Source organism: Poeciliopsis prolifica, unplaced genomic scaffold (assembly GCF_027474105.1).
Source record: "Poeciliopsis prolifica strain line A6 unplaced genomic scaffold, Auburn_PproV2 SCAFFOLD023, whole genome shotgun sequence".
Taxonomy (NCBI): domain Eukaryota; kingdom Metazoa; phylum Chordata; class Actinopteri; order Cyprinodontiformes; family Poeciliidae; genus Poeciliopsis; species Poeciliopsis prolifica.
Genome location: NW_026562398.1, coordinates 5,049,355 through 5,071,022, shown reverse-complemented (window position 1 = coordinate 5,071,022; position 21,668 = coordinate 5,049,355). Strand labels below are relative to the sequence as shown.

Genomic DNA, 21,668 nt, shown 5'->3' with positions numbered 1-21,668 from the left:
AATCAATGTTTTGATTTGTGGAAAATATTTGTAATTGATTTCTGTAATTTAATTTACAACAAATAGAGTAGTAGTTAGACAATAGCCTAGTTATAGAGTTTTTACATGACCATGGTCCTTTTTCAAAATATCTGATGTCAGCTAGGAAATTATCTGCAACTCTTCATCAAAGTGCAATTATTCAAGGACAATCGCAGGCGTCAAAATAATTTTAGATTAGTCTCCGAAGGACTGATTATTTGTCCGTTTCCCTTGTGACTCAATTACTCTCTGATGAAAGTGTTTTCATGAAAAGCAGATTATTGAAAACTGAGGCCGTTTTGCTTTTCAGATTTTAAATCTGAAGACATTGGGTTAGTGACGGCCTAAGTTACAGTATTTACAGTTGCATATGTGTTGCATCACCTGTTTTGCTTGCTGGATGCATTTGATGTGTTTTCTTGCTGGAGGAGGTGAGATTTGTCATCAGATGCCATAAAAACATAAAAAGGTCCCACGCTTTGCGATGCATGTCTGCTTCTGGAGTTCAGGCTACACCCAATGAGCTCACACAGAGCAGGAACGTGTTGTTTTAATTAAAACAGTGCACAATTTCAATGCAAGTCTCTTTATTTAATAGATGTGTGCAGACTTTGAAGCGCTCTTTAATACATACAAATAAATCAATATCGTATTCATTCAATGTAGATATTACTTTGCAAATCATATTACTTTGAATACTGTTAAGTACAGGGCTTAACAGACTCTCACTGAAATAAATAAAGGCACTTTAACTCCAAAACAAAAAGTCAGAAACATAAATAAAACTCCAACATTACTAAGCAGTTTAAAACCTCTTCGGGTCCATTTGGTTTTGTTAATTATACCTCTATTATAACAGTAGAAATGAGGGATACATTCAGACACAAGACATCAGAAAAGATAAAAAGCTGAATTATTTTCACAGACTAAAGAGAAATCACTTCTTGCACTTTTAAAGGACTAGACAGAATGTTTCACTATTCCTTTATTGCATTTGTCTGTGAGCTGAATCTAGAAAGCAATTCCACGAGCTTTAATCACAGTTTAAAACAGGATAGTTACTTCATTCCCAAATTACAAGGAAGGACAGATTGCATTGGAATGTTTACAAAGGAAATAGAAAATAGAAAAATTATCAGAGGACAAATCAAGGCTGTCTTCAAGAGAGGCCCTCTTTTTCCCTTTTACACTGACTGAGACTTACAAATTACGTTGCAAGGTTAAGTCTCTTAATCTTTCATTTGCATATTTGGCATGAACACAGTGCAGATATAATGGCTATCATTCAGAAGCAATGAGTTCATACATGTACGTGCAAAATCATGCTAAAATGGACAAACTCAAATAACATTATGTTACACAGAAGACATGCATTTTCTTAATCTGACAGTTGGAATTTTACTGATGATCGGCAGAGCTGGGAAAACATTCCCACAGAGGAGTCAGCCTTGGACGGTTAAAGGAATGAGTGAAAACACCGAGGCAAAGGCGATTGTGCCAGATTTGAGGAAAATACCTCTATGTGCTTTTTTCTCCCGTGTCTGGAGTGCTGAAACAATCCAGAGAGTTCTGGAAAAGGAAGAGTGGAGTGCATTTACAGAAACAGTAGAGCCAAACAGAAATGAGGTATTTGTTTTGACTGGCACTGAACAGGAGTTAATATTGAACTCTGAGGTTTTAAGCCAGAGTAAGACAGGTTGGGTGCAGATTTCTGGGCTTCAGAAGGGAAGCTATGCTGACAAAGTTTACTTTGTAGGCAACAGCACAAGCAATAACATTGGAAACAATTGTTACATTCATACTAAATTAGCCTGCATATTACATTTTTCACTTCAGAAACTGTGCTCAGACACTTTAAGCAACAGACTGAGCCTTTCTATTTAATGTAGATCCCATTTTGTCACATTGCAACAACAAATTTTAATGACAATTTTATGAGCCAGGCCAAAAGAAAAAAAAAAAGCTGTGCACAAATTTAAAGAGAAAGCCAAATACAGTAAAAACATGGAAGGTGTGGTCTCCATGTGTTTTCACCCCCGCACCAAGTAACCACCCTGTGTCACACCAAATTTTTTCCCTATTATCATTTTTTCAAAAGAACTTTAAAACAGATCTGAAGATCAGTTTTTAGTAAGTGCAACAGATTCTAGATTGGATTTAATTGTAGCCCATTCTACCACATAAATATTATGTGATCTAAACCACTACTGCTCCACCCATCATGGGATTCAGCGCCACCCATCATTTCCACTGTTTGTTATTCTATGGACGGTTTTCTCTATGTGATTTGTGTTGTTTTTGGCCATGTGTAACACTTTGTATTAAGGCCAGCTATTTCAATTTTGGTCTCATCAATATTCGAAATGTTTGCCGTTTACATGACAGAATGCCAATATTTTTCTATGCCTTTTTTTTAAAGGGCTATCTGGGATTCAGGGGCCTTTAAGTGGACCTTTAAAGGTTCCATTATTGGTCTTATGATGTAAATTTTTTCTGATGCTGCAACACCTCAAACTGAGAAGGTCCTAAAGTCCTCCCAGATGCCCCATTTTTCATGTGGAGGATGGACCCGTAGTTACTCCAACCTTCTGCCACTGAGCTAATCTTCTTTACGTATCCCCAACTCCAGCTTGTAAATAGTTAAATACTTTTATTAACCCTAACCCCAACACCACCCAATTAGTTCAGGGTCACATTTATCTTTCACACAAAACTTTTCAGTGCTACTCCAATCCAATGTGACATTCTGCTCTGTGTTACAAACAGTACTGAAGGCTAATTTTTTTATTACATTTCATAGTTGGCTTTACAAGACTTCAGTGGCTGCGGGAGGTTTCTGCATGACGGTCCATCATTTGTAAAAGAATAATAGAAAGTCTCAAGCTGCATAAACAGTTTGCTGCACCGGAAAACTCTGTCCACAAATGTTAAGAACAAAAAGTCGGGGGCAAAATAAAATCCCTGCAGGAGTTCTGCTCCCCCTGACGAATTATGTTCTAACTTCAATTACACAGGAACTGAAAGGCCTGCAGTTGACTCCTAAAGTAACACCCACAGGAAACCACAAGGCCTGCTCAAAGTTAAAACATTTTAAAGACTGTTTGGGCTAACTCCCATGGCCAGACATCTGTTTGCAACTATAATATATGCATGATTGGCTTAACATTTAAACAGTAGCTAATTTAGTTTATCTGTTGTAGTTTTGAGCAACTCTTAAATTGTTTCATTTCATTTGTAGATTTAAATAGAGTGCCTACAAAAAGTAATCACCCCCTGGGATGATTTAGTCTTTTCTAAATTACTTTTACAAATCCATCCTGATCCAAAAAAGTTTGACAAGAAACTTTCATATAAAAGTGAAAACTGATTTCAGTGACTGCATAAATATTCACCCCCTTTTGTAGTGGCTTGTTTGTGGTCATGTGTAGTGTTTGGTAATTGCATAGTCTAAATTACACAAATCTGGCCTATTTACACATATAAAAAGAATAAGAAAAATTATGACATGCATAATCTATTATAACAAAGGATGGTTACAAGAGTGTTCAAAAATATTTTAGGTACATAAAGATTCAATGCTACATCCTGCAGATGTCATTGTCTCAATGTGCCAAGTGGCACAAAGACAGCCTTTTGACTGATGGCCAAAACGCTCCATTGTGATCTAATTTTTTCCACTTGACCACAGAGTTTGATATGAGTTTTCTTCAACAGTGGTTTTGCTCATTTCCACTCTCCCATAAAGCTATGATTGGCAAAGGACAGTAATTATATGCATGTATCCAGGAATATTGATTAATCAGTGAATGGACCTTCCAGACACAGCTGTCTTTATACTAAAATCACTTGAGACTAAGTTACTTCACTCAGGTGATCTCTGCTCTACTTGTTGTGGGACTACGAGAACCAATTGGCTGAATCTCTGTTGAATGAGGTAAGGGGGTAAATACTTAGAAAAATTACTTATTTTGTGTGCTGTTGTACCATATCTGGGAATTAACTATTATATTATAAATTGCAGAATATTTTTGCACACTGACTAAAAGCAGTTACATTTTTACTGGATACTGACCTCGGATTCAATGCCCTCGGATATCCGTATGCTGGCAAAAGCTGGAGGAGGGAGCACGGATGAAGGTGAAAAGTTGCCCATACTGTACAAGCGGGGCCGTTTAATCTGGTCTTCGGTGGACAGCGGATCGTAACTGCTCCTGCGGAATAAAGGTGGTGGCGTTCTCACTTTGAGCTGTTGAAAGAGGAACACAAAAACATGTTTTGGTAAAGTAGCCATTTGTTTTAGTAACTTTGTAGGTCTGAAAATACTTGTTCTCTGAAACAAATCAGCACCAGTGAGTAATCCGTTACCAAAACAGACAGAAATACAAAAGCCATTATCACGTTGGTTTCAAGGGGCAGCGTATTCCTCTCTACAATAGCAGGATGTTTCTCAAGAAGCGTGTTGCTATATCACCACCCACTGGCTGAGCGCCTGATAATTAACAACGATTTCGAAAAAAACTCCAGAAACAAGAATGTTTGCGTGTCACTTATTAGAGCAAATGGATGTGTGTGTCAGAGGAATGATTGTGTGGGATTGCCTAACCCCATCTATTTCTGGATAAAGCCCCACTGACTGATTCAGGGATGACGTCTGATCAGAGGAACATTGCTCATCAACATTTCTAGTGCCGATGCATAAACAATCAGTTTTCTACACACAGCATAAAGAGATTTCTGCAGAACAAATTCATTAAACAATGTCAAAATATCACTTCCATCATAGAAAACAATCACTTTGGAAAAGCAGAGGTTCTGTGTTAATGGACTATGTCATTTCTTTAAAGCAGTGTTTCTCAAACTTTTTCAGACTGAGGACAACTTAACCCATTTAACAAACAGTCATGGTGTGACACAACTTCCCCTGATCATATAATATTCTTGGAGTCATTTTCTTTCGACTGGTATCTGATTTTATTTTTTATTTTTTCTTTCTTATCGGTTATAAGCCAGTTTCACATTATTATTTTTAACATAGTTCTTTGGTAAGCTAGCGGTAGGGTCGCACTTTGAGCTGACGTCATGGCAAATAAATGGTCGTTTACATGCAGCACTTCGCCCGAGGTCGGGGACCACAGTTTGAGAAGACCAGGTTGAAAGCAAAGTTTGGAATTTTGCTGAAACGAATACAGATCAAATCTGAGACTCAGGAGTGGTGCTGTATGTTATCTGATGTTTGTGTGTTACTGCAATAAATATGAGTCTTCTTGATGACTGCACAAATTGGACTCTTATACCTAAAATTTTCTACATAAATGTTCAAAACAAAAGTTAGTAGTACAGACAGATGGGTAGATGGAGCTTTCATCACTTGAAACAGAGATACAAAGAATGGTGGATGGACAGATGGACAGACAGACTGAGAATCAAGTCTTCAAAAACAATATTTTTTTTTCATATTTACCAAGCCCTGGAAAATCCTTCAATCATATTCCACATTGTGTAATACATATTGATAATATAGTTTCTTACCATAGGCTTTTGTGAACCTGAGTTCAGATTTTACCTGAGAACACTGTTATTTAGTGTGGCTGAGTGAACATTGACTTTTTTAAGCAGGTAAATATTGTAAGGTGTAATTTTGGTTGGAATTCCTAAGAAGAGATCGTCTCCAAGCAAGTCCTGACAGATCACACACCTTAGGAACACGTAATTTATTTTAAGCGAGGCTGATGGTGATGGTTGAACTTTTTGTAGAAAACCAACTTACCAATGGTCTGTCCCTGTGAGTGTTAACAGCTTCCACTTTCAGATCAAATATTTCCACTTTGCATCCTAGCAGAGGCGGAAGGAGCAGAAACATATCAAAACAAGAGGGGAAAAAATGCTGTTGAACTTTCCTATAAGCAGAATAATGACTTACCATAAGCCACTGGAGTGAGTTTCATGACAGTGTGCAGGGGACATTTCATGTAGGGTAGATCATCTAAAGCCAGTAAAAGCACAAAATGGCTGGTGAGGTCAGGTTGTGGTTTAATTCAGCCTTATTTGGTTTGCCGTCTTATAAATGTTTGTGCTTTTGTCGCTTCCGTAGAAAGGCACACCCATGCTCTGCTCCAGGAGCAGAGCATGGGTGTGCCTGCTCTATGAGCAACTCTGAAGAGCCACATGCCCACTGGTGGGAGTACATTCAGACAAAATGCCAGCCAGAGAGGGGCCCACACTTTGGTTTGTGAACTCATCTAACTGTAGCCAAGCCTTAAGCAGATGCTGCGTCATGCACCACTTCCAAACACTGAGGAAATGTCTGCACATGAATAATTGCAGTTCTGTCAAAGATCATTTTTCAGTCATCTCCTTAAATGAGATTAAAAAAATAAAACATGTCTTTGTGGCACTCCCTTGAAGAGAGTTATTGACACTCTCTTCAAGGAGACTGGACTAAAAATGATCCCTGATTAAGAACGCTGCAGTAAAACGTGAAAGAAGTATTTTTAATCTAGTTTCTGATGCAAATTTGTTTGTCCACTTGAAATAAGACAAAACTAACTGAGAAATAACCTTTCACCACAGCACAGGAGCTTCTTTAAAGTAAAAAGCTAATTAATATTCATTTTAAAAAGTGTTAGTTCCACTGGTAGATTATTTCACTCCCAAGAGAGTTTTTCTGTATTATTACAAGTGAAATAATCTGCTAGTGAAACAAGTACTTGTTCATCAATGTTAAAGAATTATTGATTTAACAGAAGCTCCTATAAGTTATTTTTGTCTTATTTCAAGTGTACTCAACTCTAGACCAAAAATATTTGGCAAGAATTTGTGTTTTTCCAGTGTGGAATGTGCCTTTTCCAAGCCTATTAAAGTAAAACCTTTGCAGAAGGAATGTGGGACAAAAGGGTGCACATGCAACAGAGACAACCAAAGTTTTGAAAGAATTGTGTCGCAAAGCACGTTCAAGCTTTTGGGGAAGCTTTGCAAAAAATATGAAGAAGTATTGCTCCTTCCTTCAACCACAGTTTCATGTCAGTATTATTGCAAACTGTGAAAGAAAACTGATGATCAAGACGAAGTAGAAACACATGTATGATTCAGTAATGGGTTAAGGTCAAAACGCCAAAAACCCACCCAGTGTTACTCCTCTGCAATAATCTGGCGAAGTAGGACTTCAGTAAAAATATAAATATCTCTATTAAACCTCTTCCTGTGCTAAAAGTGGGTGTACCTGTTTTTTTTTACCAAAGTTATAGACTTTTCTGAAACTACACCTCCAATCTTTAAAGTCTGGTACTCCCACCACCAAAAGTCTGGCAGATGCAAAAGACAAATAAATAAAAACTGCCACACATTTATGAAAGTTGTAATGATGTTTGTGTGCAATTACTGTTGAGCCCTCTTGCAGTGCTTTGCGAAACTAATCGTACAACCTGGAAAATGTTTTTCCTTTGTGTCAATACACCCGCAAACTTCAATGTATTCTTCTGGATGGTAGCACAAAGCAGTACATCATCGTGGGTTGGAAGGGAAATTTCCTTCAGCTGCATTGATGGGAAGATGGGTGTAGCTAAATTCAGGGACTCTCAAAGACTTAAAACCGCTTCATAACACAACACTCACATTGAAATGGTTTTAGACCAAAGCATGTTCTGAGTAAAAATAGCAGAATCAAAGTCCATGACTGAAACAAATTAGGAGTCTAGCAATACTTAAAAACTTCAAAGAAGCTCTCCAACCAGTGAGACTTATTGTGTTTTGCTAAGAAACATTTAGTATAATTATGCGAAGCTGGTAGAGACGTAAACCAAAATAACTGCAGCTGAATGAGGAAGATGGCTCAACAATGCCAAATTTTAAAAATTTTTATCTAGTAAAAAATCATTCATGATTTCCCATTTATTCTACCTCAGAATCATGAACTACTTTGTGTTGGTCCATCATATAAGATGCCAATAAAAAATATTAATGTTTGTGGTTGTAATGTGACAATATAACTCCAATGGGTATAGATACTTTCACAAAACACCTAAAGACACAATATACACATTTATGTTCAAACCTGCATTTTTACATAAACCTAGTTAATCAAGATGATCTTAGTGAAAATATTTAAATTTGCACAATTAGTCAACTTTGTGAGCCCACAATAGTGTAAATTTGTAATGTAAGGCAGAGTAAGTGTTTCATGCTAGAAACCTGCGCCTTTGTCCAAGAAATAAGCGAGCAAACAGCGCATGACAGCCTGATGGCAGATGACCAGAACGTCGCCCTGTCGCTCCAGCTCCATTATAACCGGCTCCAGACGCTGAACAAGGTCTTGGTAGGACTGTTAGGAGCAGGACATATTTTGTTCGAGACTATTAACATATTACCATTTAAACCTCCTTCAGGGAGAAATAAAAGGCTATTACCTCTCCACCAGGGTAGCGGTAATGATATTTGTCCTGGTCTCTCATAGCAAACTCCTCTGGGTACTTGCTCTCAATCATCGCATAGGTCATTTCCTCACACACTCCCTGAAACATAACCAGCATCAGTCAGGCAGTCAGGACTTTCTACATGAATCTGACCCTCCAGCTGGTTCATAAGGACACACACAGCGTCGATTTCGTTAAGTATCTTCCACTGCTCGTAGGGGACACCCAGCTCCTCAGCCGTCTGAATGGTACGCTTCAGCTGGCTGGTCCAGACCTTCAGGTCAGACAGATTTTGCTCTTTCACAAACGCTTTCAGCTCCACAGCAAACTGTGAAAGAAAGCATACAAGAGCACTCAGGCTGGTAACTAAACATGTTACACAATATCTGAAGGTATAAGACTTTTTTAAGACCTTTTTAATACCACTGTGAATGAAATTTAAGTGAATAAAACTGGCATAGCTGATTGTTGGGGGGATCCTGCTAGATTACAATCAAGTATAATAAATACAGTGAAACTTGTCAAGTCTGTTTGTGGCTCTTGCCAGCAGCTTTGTGCCTTTTACACTATTTATGGCTCTCTGTAGCCTGGAATTTGTGATCATAAATCGTTTTCCATAGGCCTACTTGTATTTTTAATACAAAACATCTTAATTGGAATTTTAGACTTTGCCCTATTTGTAGGATTTTAGTCAACTGAGACAAGATTTAAGGCTAAACACTTTGAACATACTATGACAAGGGACTCATTTGTCTGTAGAGGTTAAACGTATCACATCTGCAAAAAAACTCTCTTGTGTATCTTTTGTATTTGACAAAGTTATAGAGGTAAAAATTAAAATGTGATCTGTAATTAAGTAAATGAGCACCTTCTTTCCTCTCTCTGATAGGCCTGAGTCGCCTCCAAGGCGCCCCTCCAAATTGTGGAGGCTCTCTCCGTGCCGACAAAGGTAGATGGAGTGGGAGTGCACATGGATGTTCATCAGGTAGTAGACTATCTTACTTTGGATGGAATCCTGCACCTTGTTCACCAAGAAGCGACGGCCAACGTTGATGACCTTAATGAAGGACAGGTTCCTGTGAGTCACAGAGAAAAAAAAAAAAAAGTAGCAGTCAATCGGAAATATTTACATAAACAAAGACAAGAAGAAAACCATCAAGGTTGAAAAGAAGATTGCCCTTCCTATGTTGTAACCTTGTCACATATACACAGGACGTAAGCTGAAGTACAGAAATTGATAAATTTTCAATCTTAGTTTGAATCTCAGTTTAGATTTACTGACTTAAAAGAGACACTGTTTCCACCTGCTGGACAAAGTTGGAAGGACACACAAGTTTTTTGGGGTTTTTTTAAATTGCAATGAAAGCAAAACTGCTTTTCACCCGAACACAATCTACTCAAAAATAAGAAAAATTAGTTTAATTACAATAGTAACAGAAACAAAAACCTACATATCAAATAAGGAACCTTACATGTCATGTTTGTCTGGGTCTAAAGGTTGATAGGTGACTTTATAACACTCTATTCTCTTTAGAAAATCCTCCATGACACTTTCTCTGTCCCTTTCAGGGTAATCTGGGCTGGAGACCTTCACTTCCTTTGAGGGACAGAGATTTAAAAAGGTGATTCAGAGTGAGGTTTTAACATTTAAAGAGTGGGTGTTTCATTGAATTCACAATAAATAAATAAAGCAATATTTACCATAATGTTTTCAGCTATGACCTCTGGATCATCACATACTGATTCCACAAAAAAGACCTAACACAAAACAAGCAGAACCAAAAAAATTTTAAAAATATCACAGCACTATGGATCACGAGAAAAATCCCTACTGTAGGAAGAGTAAGATTAATAAACCCACAGTGAATGGCTAAAGCCACTGAAACCCACTGAAGCTTGTGTTCAGACCAAGTCTAAAATAATTTATTTCTTATTTATTAATGTGTTTCTGACCTTGAATGAACTTTCTTTTGCAAAATTAAGGATGAGTGTCCTCCTCTCCCTGGTAGTGTTGGTGGCATCAAAAACCTGACCAACAACAGAAAACATTTGAGAAAAATAAATAAAAGAAAAAAAGAAATCTATGGGTTCAGGTTTAGTATCCTTACAGCAATCTGGCCTCCTTCCTCGCTCAGATAGGTTTTAACGTCCTTCAGTGCCACCAAAGCACACTGTCTGTGAAGGCAAAAATAAATCACCTTACAAAACCATGAAAAAGTCTCAAACAAAACTTCATATTTTGTTTTGAGTGGGTCACACAGCCACAGTTGGAAAGTAACATTAACTACTCTCCAACTGATCCTGTAACATATCAAGTCATGTTCCGTGGTTTGACTTAAAAGAACTAAAGACTGAGAGCAGATGAGCAGCATCTGAAATTCTTATCCTTAAAATACATTTTACTTCCACCTGCTGGACAAAGAAGTTGACTTCCAGCAGGTGGAGGTCAACTTCTTTGTAGTCAAAAAAGTTGGCCCAAATAATCTACATATTATGAGATGATATGCACTCATAACACTAAAACACTAGTTTACTCCTTAATTTAGGTTTGTGTTTTATGACTGAATTAAATGACAGTAAAGTCATAATTGTAAAGTTGAAAGAAAAGAATACACAAGTTATATCATGTACATGTACCTCTTGTGAAGCATAGTAAACAAAAATTATGTACTGTAAAGAAGATCTTTGTCACTCACTTTCTAATTTTCATTGCCTCTTCATTGTCGTGTCTGAAGAACTCATAGGACTTGTATGACTGCACTGCTTCTCTCCTATAAGCCCCGAGATTAAAAACTGCAAGGAAAACAGAGTGGGAAAAAAAGAGAACGAAAGGCAGAGATCAGGATTAAAGTCTGTGCTTTAGACTGCTGTCTAGGCAGTGACCTTCATTTAAACAGCCTGAGCCACGCAGGTTCATTCTTAAAGGTGAAAATAGAAACTACAACTTCAAACAGATCAGTGCTACAGGGAGCGCCACTCTCTGAAACTCGTTAGCCTGAAGCCCAACATTTTTATGACTAATATGTTTTATAAGTTCTGAAACATTAACAAATAAGCAGTACATAATAGTACCTCAACAACTTTTTTCATGTGGTTTCCACTGTTTTTATTTGCATCTTGTCTTGTAATGTGATCAAAATGTTCTTCCCTGAATGAAAATCCTGCATGTTTTCTGAGTACTGACCCTTTGTTGGAACGCCGATCCAGTTGAGATAGCGTGTCAACTTCTTGGACATGTATGTTTTCCCCCTTGCAGGCAACCCAATCATCACAATCAGAAGTGGAGAATTGGTCATGTAGTAGGCCCAAGCTGCAGTTCAGAGACACAATAAAATAACAGCATTTAGGCTTTTGAATGTGTAAAAAATATTTTATGGCCTTTTGGAGTTCCTTCAAGGCCAAGGATTCAAAGGTTTAGAGGTCAAACAGACATATTTTATAAGCAACTACGGAAACACACTGAGTACACTAGCAGCAAGACGTAGGAGTGTTGCGTAACGATCCAATGTCACCTCTACACATGTGTGAACTGGGTAATGTTTACAATGCCACCTGTTTCAGGTTGCAGTTTATGATTAATTGTTCCCTGTATTCTGGAAAGCTGCCGGGTTCAGTGTTCCAACCCTTGCAGGCTTGAATTGGGAGTGGATAATGTTATTTATTTTCTTTCTTTTTCTGCTTTAGACTGCACAGTGAAAGATAAATCTATCCAAACAGGGAGCTGGCGAGAACAGACTTGACTGAAGATTCTCAGAACAGAAACGCAGGTGCTTGGAAACCTTCATGTTGAAGATTAGAGCTCACATGCATTCTTGATTTGAAAAAAAAAAAAGAGAAGTTTGAATGTCATTCTACAACAAAAGATCTGATGACAAACATTTTTATAAACAGGGGTTATTCTAATATTTACAGACCTTTTGAGTGAATGTATCAGTGCATATCTTTACAAACACACTCACACATACCAGTAATGAGAGAAGGTGCGTCACAGTTGACATTTAGCATTGTGTGCTGGCTGAAACTGTATCTTGTGTTGCTCAAGGCTCACAAAGCGGAGACTCTTTATCAAGTGAACATTTTGAAATTTACAGCCCAATCTTAAGAGAACATGTTAAATAATACAGTAGTTAGGGGGGCACACAGAGTTTAATATTTTAAAAAGAATGAGTTAGGAGTTTCAGTTTTGCGTTCCACCTTTAGAAAATAGAAAAACAAATCACTCACAGCCCTTCTTCTCATTGCTCTTCAGGTCCATCCTTTTGGACTCAGTGCAGCTTTCTGAAGAAGTACAGGGTTTCTTGTGTATGGCAGCCATTACTGGACCTAATGATGTCCAGTTACAGCTGGCGTAATGACAGCGATCGCTGTTCTCTGGGAACCATACTATAACATGTCACACACTGCAAGAGGAAAAAGCACAACAGTCAGATTGCATTTAATCAAATTCAAGGGAAAGTAAAAACAAGACTTTATGCAAATAAAAAAATAATTGGGAAAATATTTGACATGTTTAGTAAAGTATATTAGGTATATTCTCAAAGATAAAATAGCAATGTGGTTAAGTTAACAATTTCTAATGCTAATTTTATTTATATATCATGTTAAATTAAAAATGTGGTTAACAAATGTAACAAAAAATAATACAATTGATACAATCAATACCTATGTAAACTTCATATATGATCAGAATCTAAAAAGGAACAATAAACACATTTCAGTATAATATACAATAGTAAAGTAGCATTGTCATTACTAGTCAATATAAAATATTGAATTGGTCATTTCATTTTTGAAACATAACGCAGTGTTCCTTCTTTGTTCATTTGAATAAAGTGACACTCAACGGTTGAACATGTTAGCTAAAACTTCCCCATATCAGTATTTGCATGTCAAAGCTGTACAAGAGCATTGTAAGTACCAGGGTTCGGAATTGTAATGGTTTTAATATGAACATAAATCGCCACTCTGATTGTAAGACGAAAGGCAAAAGTCATGGTTAATCTTTGTCAACCTGTTACACACAGTCCAGGACTACCGGGAGTTGCTACTGTACTTGAACCCGCACTGAAAAGATCTGAAAACTTGTACGTTTACAACTAAAAAAGGCATCCTGAGGAGAAACTCTGCAGCATAAAAGCTTGATTGAAGAAGAAACATAAGGATAACATACCAAAGACCAGCCCAAGAGCAACTAATATCCAGTCTACTTTCGGCAATGATGCTACAACTTGACCTGAGACGCGGACGTCACGTTAACGTCCCTTTCTTCCTCTCGGCTTCAGCTCCGCCCTTTCTATCGTCGTTCTTCTACAGGAAGTTCAACTCCGAAGTTGAAATAGCAGTTCCGGTGAATTGTTTCAAAATAAAGTAATGACGTCATTCTAAAGCTAATTTCTTCCTGCTAAGGCTGCGGTGCACTGAAAGTACTTTATCTTCTTCTAAGATTCATCCTATTTGCATTGCTGACCATAAGTCAGCAATGCAATGGTTTAATCATCTTTTATTGTGTTTCTAAGTGTTATTTGGTAAGCATGTTATTTTTTGTCAGAATTGTATTTATGTCTTCATTTTGAATAGCCAGAATTTGCACATAACCTTAGATTTTTATGTCATCATCTTTATGTATTAAAGTTAGATGATCATAGCAGTTGCTTGATTAGTCTTTTAGGAAATATATTTCATTAGAGACTTCTTACTTGTACTTGTTATGTGTTGTAGGTGTGATACTTTAACATCCTATGTGGTCCATTTTGGGTTGTGAATTGCAAATTGGTTAAAGCTATAAATGCCAAAGTATTCAGTATTACTTAACCCTTGTCCCAATGCGAATAAACAATGAAGAAATGCAAAAAAATAACTACATAATAACATAATAAGGTAGAATAATATAAAGAAAGGCAGTTTAAGACTTTTTTCTGTTATATTTGATTGTATTTAAATAACAGATTTTTTTTTTAATTTCTAGTTTGGTAATTTAATTTGTTCTTTGGTTTTGTATGACCTTCTGCTTTCTAATAGCATGTTTTATTCTAAAGTATTTTTATTTTACTTTGTTACTTTGTTAAAAGTAAAATGCAACAATTAAATAATACTAAACAAACCATCAAATGTGTGTTAAAATAATGTTTGCTAGGATTTCATAAAGGAACACTGAAAATTCATTGAACTTTTGAAAGAATTGTATTTTGTAAAGTAAATAATTTCTACTCTGCACTGACTGATTCAACGTTTAAATCAATAAAACATATAAGATATTTTAATAATTATTTTCTATTTCAAAGTTTGTCTTTGACAACAAGCCAATAGGGGGAGCTATAATCAAGAGATGGACATGTGATGTGCACCGAATTCTTTTTTTTCTTGAGGTTTTGTTAAATGGGTCAAGGATGAAGTAACTTTGAAATGTTTATAGATGAGCATTCATGATGAGTATGTGGCATTGTGTAGATATATGAAAGTACACAAAAAACACACACCTTGCATCCATATGTGAGAAAATTACTGGGACCAGTACAGTGTCATTACTTCTAACACAGGCTGAATGCTTGTTTTTGTTGTTGCTTTACAATCTGCAGCAACAAAAAACAAAGAGTACACAAGATATTACATTAGGTAATACCTCCTGCAGTTTCTGTTCTAGACAATCAGAAAAATAGAATATATTGTCAGAATTTTCATAATACAATTGTCCATATTGAGTTTATGAACTGCTGTTTTTGTCGTCCTTATGGCAAGCGCTCTTTTTTCTGACTAGCACTAGTATGAAGCAATGGAAATCAGTTACTGATCCTTGTTTTATTTTTGGTTATAAAGCAAATGTAACAACTGAACACAAAACAATTTGGAAACACAAAGACTGGTTTTCTGTATATGTTTTTCTCTGTGCCATGTATAAGAAGAGTTAATAGAATTGAGACAATTCATTAATTTTATACACAATAAATAAAAATATGCATTCCAAAAACTCAGTGGCATTCCTCTTTAATTCTACATCTAATGTAATACAGAAAATATGCCACATAAAGCATTGCAATCACAATTCTTATCTTTGAAAGAAACTAGGCTCACAGTGTCTAACTAATACACAGTTAACTTTAAACAACTCTTCATGTGTAAGATATGTGCTTCTCGTGTAAAATTATTCAGTACAACAGATTCTGGAACTACAGTTTTTGCTTATTTGACGAGCTGGCTCTCTGAGAGGACAGATATGTGGCCAGGGAGATGAGGCCACTAAGGATAGGTTCTGCAGTAAGAATGTTTATTTAATGATCATGTGTTTCAGTCCATCACGCAACCACAATAAACAGACTCCTCATATAGCCGGAAAAATATTGCCTCACTCACATGGTAGCTGAAAAGCACATTAGCAAAATGCACCTCCAGAGTTGCACCTTCCGGTCAACGTTTGTCCATTTTGTAGCCCTTTGAAACTCGGGAAGTACTGGTAAACTGTCTAAAGATCCCTGATCGGAGGTCTTGCTCTCAGTGTATGGGCAGATAAAGGGATCCGGCTCAAAAATGATACAAAAAAAGAGAGAGAAAGGGCTTTCCACCATTCGTCACAGTTATAAACGCCAACGCACAGTACGTACCCTGAATGCCTCACACAGATCATTTGCAAGACCCAGTTAAAGGAACACTGAAAGTTCACTGGTAAGAATCTTTGTATATTTTATATTAAAGAAAGGCCATGCTTTCAGAGATTACACAGTAACAATAAAAGATCTGCAGTAATGTTTAGAATTTATTATAGGTGTAATATTAACTTGGTAGCTAATATTACCATTGGATCATGAATGAGTGCAATAAAGAAAGACAGCAGGAATGATGACCAGGACATGTAGCAAAGGGATGTTTAATGATTTCTTTGGACAATGAGGTGCACATGTCCATTGTTGATGTTATACAAATAGAACTGATTATGCAGCGCTGTATCAGCATTCCCAGTTCAACATCCTTTGCTTGATCATTTATGACTGACTCAAAGAAGAAGCAATACATGTTCTGAGTGTCACACAGTAACTGACCAGTAGGGGGAGAACCAGCTCTTAGAGAAACAATCTTTACCAACCTAAAAATGGAGGGACAAAAGTGCCAGAATTCTATTAAAATATAACCTGAAAAATGTGATAATGTAATTGAAATTGGTAATGCATAACTAAAGTATCTCTAGTTACATAAATACTCCAATTTATGAAATGCATAAATATTAAAAACACTGTTTTAACAAACTGAATTAATTTCAAAAAGCATCCATGCTTATTTTATTGTCCTGTTCGCAATTTGATCGCACACGATAGACAAGGTATTGTTCTGTAGTTATCTGCTGCACAGATTAAAGCAACCAGGTATTAGGATGTGCAAGTAAAATAAGATGATGGAATGCCTAGTGATTAATTCATATTTATTTTGACGTGGTAAAATATTTAATCTATTTTGAACTTGTTTTATGTTGTAACTTAATTTTTAAGCAATCACATACTGCATAAGGTTAAAGATTTAGAAAAAAAAATCTCTGGTGAATTGCAGCACTTTTGGCCCTCTATACCTGTATGGCTGAAGAATCATTTGCAAAGTCCAGCTCCTATCATAAAGTTCTCAAATTTATTGTTTTGAAAAAAATATTCTAATTAAAATCTGTAAGACATGACATGTCACATATGAAGAGGCAAAACACATGAAAAAAATGCAACTGAACTCAAAAGATACTTAAATAAAAATTTAAATAAGTGATTAAATGAAACAGAGTTGCTAACTTGGCAGAGTAGACATTTTCTTGCATTTCAAACATTTGTTAAAATTACATGTTTATGTAATTTATATTAAGAATGAAAGTCAAAAAATATGTCAAATTACATTAAAACTTAAGTAAAACGGTTGTACCTCAGTTTGATTCTCAAAAAAAATTTGTTTTTAATTATGATGCAACAAATGAGAAGACAGACATGTCATTCGTCGTATTAAGACTGTACAAAACTGCACCACACTTAGGAGAGGGTGGAGCATCTCTTAGAGGAACGATTATTACGTCTGGATGCGTAAGAAGTGTTTTTGAAAGATTCAGAGCATTTGGCCAATTGTTTTAAGCTTATATAGAAAATATTCAATGTATAGTGGTTTTACTATCAAGTGTTCAACCTGAGATTTTCCTTCCAACAGCACAGTTCACCTTTTTGTGTCCTTCACATTAAGATATACTATTTAAGAATGGACACCTGCAGCTTGCAGTGGTCTGAATTAGATTATTGCTTTCCTTATTTTGATTCCTTACCAGGAGCGAGTAGCCCTCCCTCCACCCTCCCCACCTCTTGCTGCGGCTTGGTTGAATGGGAACACCACAGTGAGAGGTGAATGTCTTGGTCCCCCACATCCCATCGGGATGCAGTGAAAAGTTAGAATGATTAGGAAAATAAAAAGGTGGCCAAAGTTGATCTGTGGTGAACTGAAAGTGCAGTGACCAAGTCATAAGTTCATACATTCCACTATAGATGATTAAGCAGTCTTTCCATAAATCCCTTGGTCAAAAATCAACGTAAGATTGGATATTGAGAGACAGCTTCAGATGAATGTTTGTGAAAGGGAGGAATAGAGGAAAAAGATGAAGTGAATGATTGCATCAAGTGCTAATATATCATGACAGTAAATGTACTCGATTTATAAAAAACTAACTTGGTGCTTAACACTGATCTCTTTCTAACAATTATTCTGGTATACAGCATTTACAAAATTAACATTGTAATAGTGTGTTATTTATAATATATGCTACTGCCTTCCTCTTGTTCTCTTCGGTTCAAATGCCATCTTGTATTCTTCACACATTAAAGAGCTTGCACCACACGCCAAAAACAAAGAGAACAGGAAGACTCTGTGGACAGTGAGTACACCTGCATGTGTGTCCTGAGTGTGTGTGTGGATGGTAGCTCAGCTCGTAAACCGCACAGCCACAATTTGCCGGTAGACTCAGCAGTGAGGGGACTTTAATTTTTTTTTCCAAGAACGTAAACTTCTGGGATACCAAGATTTTTCAGTTCACAAGGTACATGATGTCCTAATCCAAGATACTCGCACAATTAAAGACAGTCTTGAAATATTTTAGGAGATAATTATAATAACAATAACAATGAGAACAATAGTATTAAACATCTGCGAAGGTTTTACTATCCAAAGGCGGCCGGATCACGACCAGGAATATTACAGTGCCCTGCGATCCTCAAATCTTTTATCCATCAGCTGCGCTGCTAAAGCAGATCGGCTTCTGTGCATCCGTCGTACGCGTGTGTGTGTTCATCTCACAACTGTGTGTCTGTGTCAACAAGTATCTGAAAGTGAGTCAGGATTTTGTTTCATCATTGGTGGTGGCTTGTTCTCAGAGGCGGGTCTGGGCCTCGGGGACGTAGATTTCGATGCTGTCAGCACTTTCCGTGGCGGAGTTCTGTCGTACTGACGCCGCCTTTTTCGCTGCCATCAAACGCTTTCTGGCTTCCTGCCGCTGCTTGTCTACAGCAGAGTCCACGCTCCTGTCCTTCCCTGTTGACAGCCGCGGCTTGGACTGCTTCTTTGGCACAGATGATGGAGGCTGCTTGTTTTCATCCTGAGGAAATTATGTCACAGGTAGAGGAATGTGAGGGAAACTAAATGAAGACACATTAAGTCATACTGATAATTAAAAAGTAGTAATAATCTCAAAGTTGAAAACAACTCAATCAGTAAATATCTGGAACTTACTTAAGGTAGTAATTTGATGATTAACAATAACAAAAGTACTAAGCATTGTTCTCATTGTTATTTATATAATGACTGTGTAGGTGTAATTGTTGTGCATTACTCTGACAGAAATCACCTTCTTCTCCAGCTTCTCTGGAAGTTGCCAGTTGTTTGCTTTTAGTTGGTAGAGCTCATCGAATTTCATGCTGATGTCTTCTATTGAGAGCTGCAGCAGATCCCAGAAGCCTGCAAGGTCCTGTGCCGTTGGTCTTGGGTTGGCATTCAAGTTCTATATTTTGGGGGGGGGAAGGCAGGGAGGATTCATTTAAAATATTTTATTAGATCAAACATTAAAGGAAATATTTGACTTTTCTTTTTTAATGCTAAACTAATAGATCAAGAGAAAACACATCCTGACCATATGCAAAATGGGAATAGAAAACTTTCAGGATTAAAGTCTAACAGCAGCAAAGTTAGAACAAAAAACTTTGTTCTGATGAACATACAATTCATCAGTACAGCAGGAATCATGTCACACACAAAATGAAAGTTGATGGATCGGTTTAAATTTATAGGGCAATTACCAAATTTTAGAGTCACAAAATCTACAAGTAAAAAAATTGATGTAAATAGTCTGTAATTATGTATGCATGCAATTACAAAAATAAAACAAAAAGGGAAAAAGAAAACATGGGTCCACGTGTCTCTTAAGACTGAAAGCTATGAGCATTCATGAGACACTGCATCTGATACTGTTGTGCAGAGGAGAGACAGTTTTCTTCATTAAAAACAGGAGTACACATTTATACACGGTATAATGACTGAATCAGCCCTTTTGCTTGATCAGGGAGTCGAGATGTCTGTAAGCATAAAGTTTAGCATGTCAAAAAAGCTACTTCCTCTTATGTCACTTTTACCTCCTTCAGTACGAAAGAACTGACATTCTGTCATAAAAATTGGAATTAGCAGAAATGTATTTTTTTCCACATAAGCCAAATGAACAACTGACTGCAAATGCAATTATTGTAGAAATTCTGAGGGTACAATAAAACTACTCACCAGATTCTCATTGCAGAGGCCTCTGAACTGCTCAAACTTCTGTGAAATGAGAAGCTGAGCACTCCCTACTGCACTACGGATTGTCCCCAACACTGAAATAGGCAAAGACACACAATATGCCTTTAAACTTCGCACAAGATGTAACATTATGTGATCAATGTTTTTTCGTCTTGTCACACTAAACAGCTTTTTTTTTTTTTACAAGCCCTTCATTCACTATATTTTTGATACTAATTCAATGATTTTATTCCCTGTATTTGCATGTAAATGGGAACTAATTATTGAACATCTCAGAACAGAAAGAATGACTATTTGAAAACCTTTTACTGCTCATTGTCTTCCCTCATTTATATTTCAGAAAGCAGATATTGACTGGTCTGAGAGCCTGCTTTGTATTCTGGAAGATGAAAACATCACATGACTGCAGTGGAGTTAAACCAACTAAAGTAGAAATTACACCCACTTTAATGGTCTGCAGTAGTTGAGTTAATGGCAGTAAGATGCACTGCTTTAACTCGACAAACACAAACACATTTCAGACATAACCTATAGAAGTCTGTGAAATTTGCCCTTGTTTGAAAACCCAGTTACAAATAAAACTTAGCATAGAAATATGAATAAAGTATGTACAGAAGAGGTCAAACAGAATCAAATGTTGCCATGAAAACCAAAAGGAAATGGATTAAAACTTGGACTCTGTCCACCTTACTAAACATTAGCATGAAAAATGCAAGTTCGAAGTACTTGGGAGATTTTGGCTAAATCATCCTTTGCAATATAAATTTTGCACGCAGAGATAATGTTATGACTATATATTTACATTACATTATGCAGCTCTAATGCATGTTGTAATTCATGAGGATGGCAGACATTCAAAAGTCGATCAGGCCTAAATGTTTTGACGTTCATTTACCCTCCTCTGAGAGATTGTTGTCTTTGGTCTCCTGCTCCATCTGTTGACACCAGCCCTCCATGCGGCCCGTTTCTGCCTGCAGAAGCTTCAGGAACCAGTTTCCGTCTCGGAGGCACGCTGGCGTACTGGAGTGCACACTGTCTCCTTGGGAGCTGCAGTTCCCAGACTCAAGGCTGGGATCTGGAGGTGGAAGGGAGGAGGGGTCTAACGCTGGGTCCAGAGTCTCAGGAGGAGAGCTGGATGTCCTTGAAGGAGCCGACGTGTGTTTAAGGTGATGCTGTTCCATGGCTTTGTCTTGTCCGTTCGTTGTGGTGCTATTTAGAGTCTGGCTGTTGGTGCAATTGGTTGCATTTTCTGTGGGTGTGGCATCCTGCGGCTGAGACTCAACCTCTGTATTTTGTCTGGAGGCCATGCTGTTATCCCGACTGAGACTGCAGAGATATGAACAAAAACATCAGCTTCTGACCAACCTAAAGATAATGATTGGACTTTGGGCCCATACTGCAAGTTTGAGGACAGACTGCATTAGGATCCAAAATAATGAGGCACTAAGAGCCCAA

The 21,668-nt window shown here is 37.1% G+C and overlaps 2 protein-coding genes across 2 annotated transcripts in view; both read right to left on the bottom strand.

Annotated features, from left to right (window-relative positions):
- Window positions 1–591: 591 nt before the first annotated feature.
- Window positions 592–13,739, bottom strand: pfkfb2a (6-phosphofructo-2-kinase/fructose-2,6-biphosphatase 2a). Its single transcript, XM_055046213.1, has 16 exons — window positions 13,600–13,739; window positions 12,654–12,829; window positions 11,614–11,739; window positions 11,126–11,222; window positions 10,538–10,604; window positions 10,383–10,457; window positions 10,131–10,187; window positions 9,902–10,026; window positions 9,298–9,505; window positions 8,611–8,757; window positions 8,424–8,528; window positions 8,209–8,338; window positions 5,942–6,004; window positions 5,789–5,853; window positions 4,094–4,267; window positions 592–1,590 (listed from the first exon to the last, which is right to left on the bottom strand). The coding sequence occupies exons 2-16, from the start codon at window positions 12,742–12,744 to the stop codon at window positions 1,540–1,542; spliced, it is 1,581 nt and encodes a 526-aa protein (XP_054902188.1). The 5' UTR covers window positions 12,745–12,829; window positions 13,600–13,739; the 3' UTR covers window positions 592–1,539.
- A 2,532-nt stretch (window positions 13,740–16,271) lies between these two features.
- dlgap4a (discs, large (Drosophila) homolog-associated protein 4a) overlaps window positions 16,272–21,668 on the bottom strand; it is an 86,103-nt gene continuing 80,706 nt past the window's right edge. The window contains exons 8-11 of the mRNA XM_055046210.1: window positions 21,109–21,539; window positions 20,196–20,287; window positions 19,273–19,425; window positions 16,272–19,023 (exon numbers count right to left, since the gene is read on the bottom strand). Of these exons, the coding sequence (XP_054902185.1) occupies window positions 18,799–19,023; window positions 19,273–19,425; window positions 20,196–20,287; window positions 21,109–21,539 (901 nt within the window). The 3' untranslated portion in view covers window positions 16,272–18,798. The remainder of the gene's footprint in view (window positions 19,024–19,272; window positions 19,426–20,195; window positions 20,288–21,108; window positions 21,540–21,668) is intronic.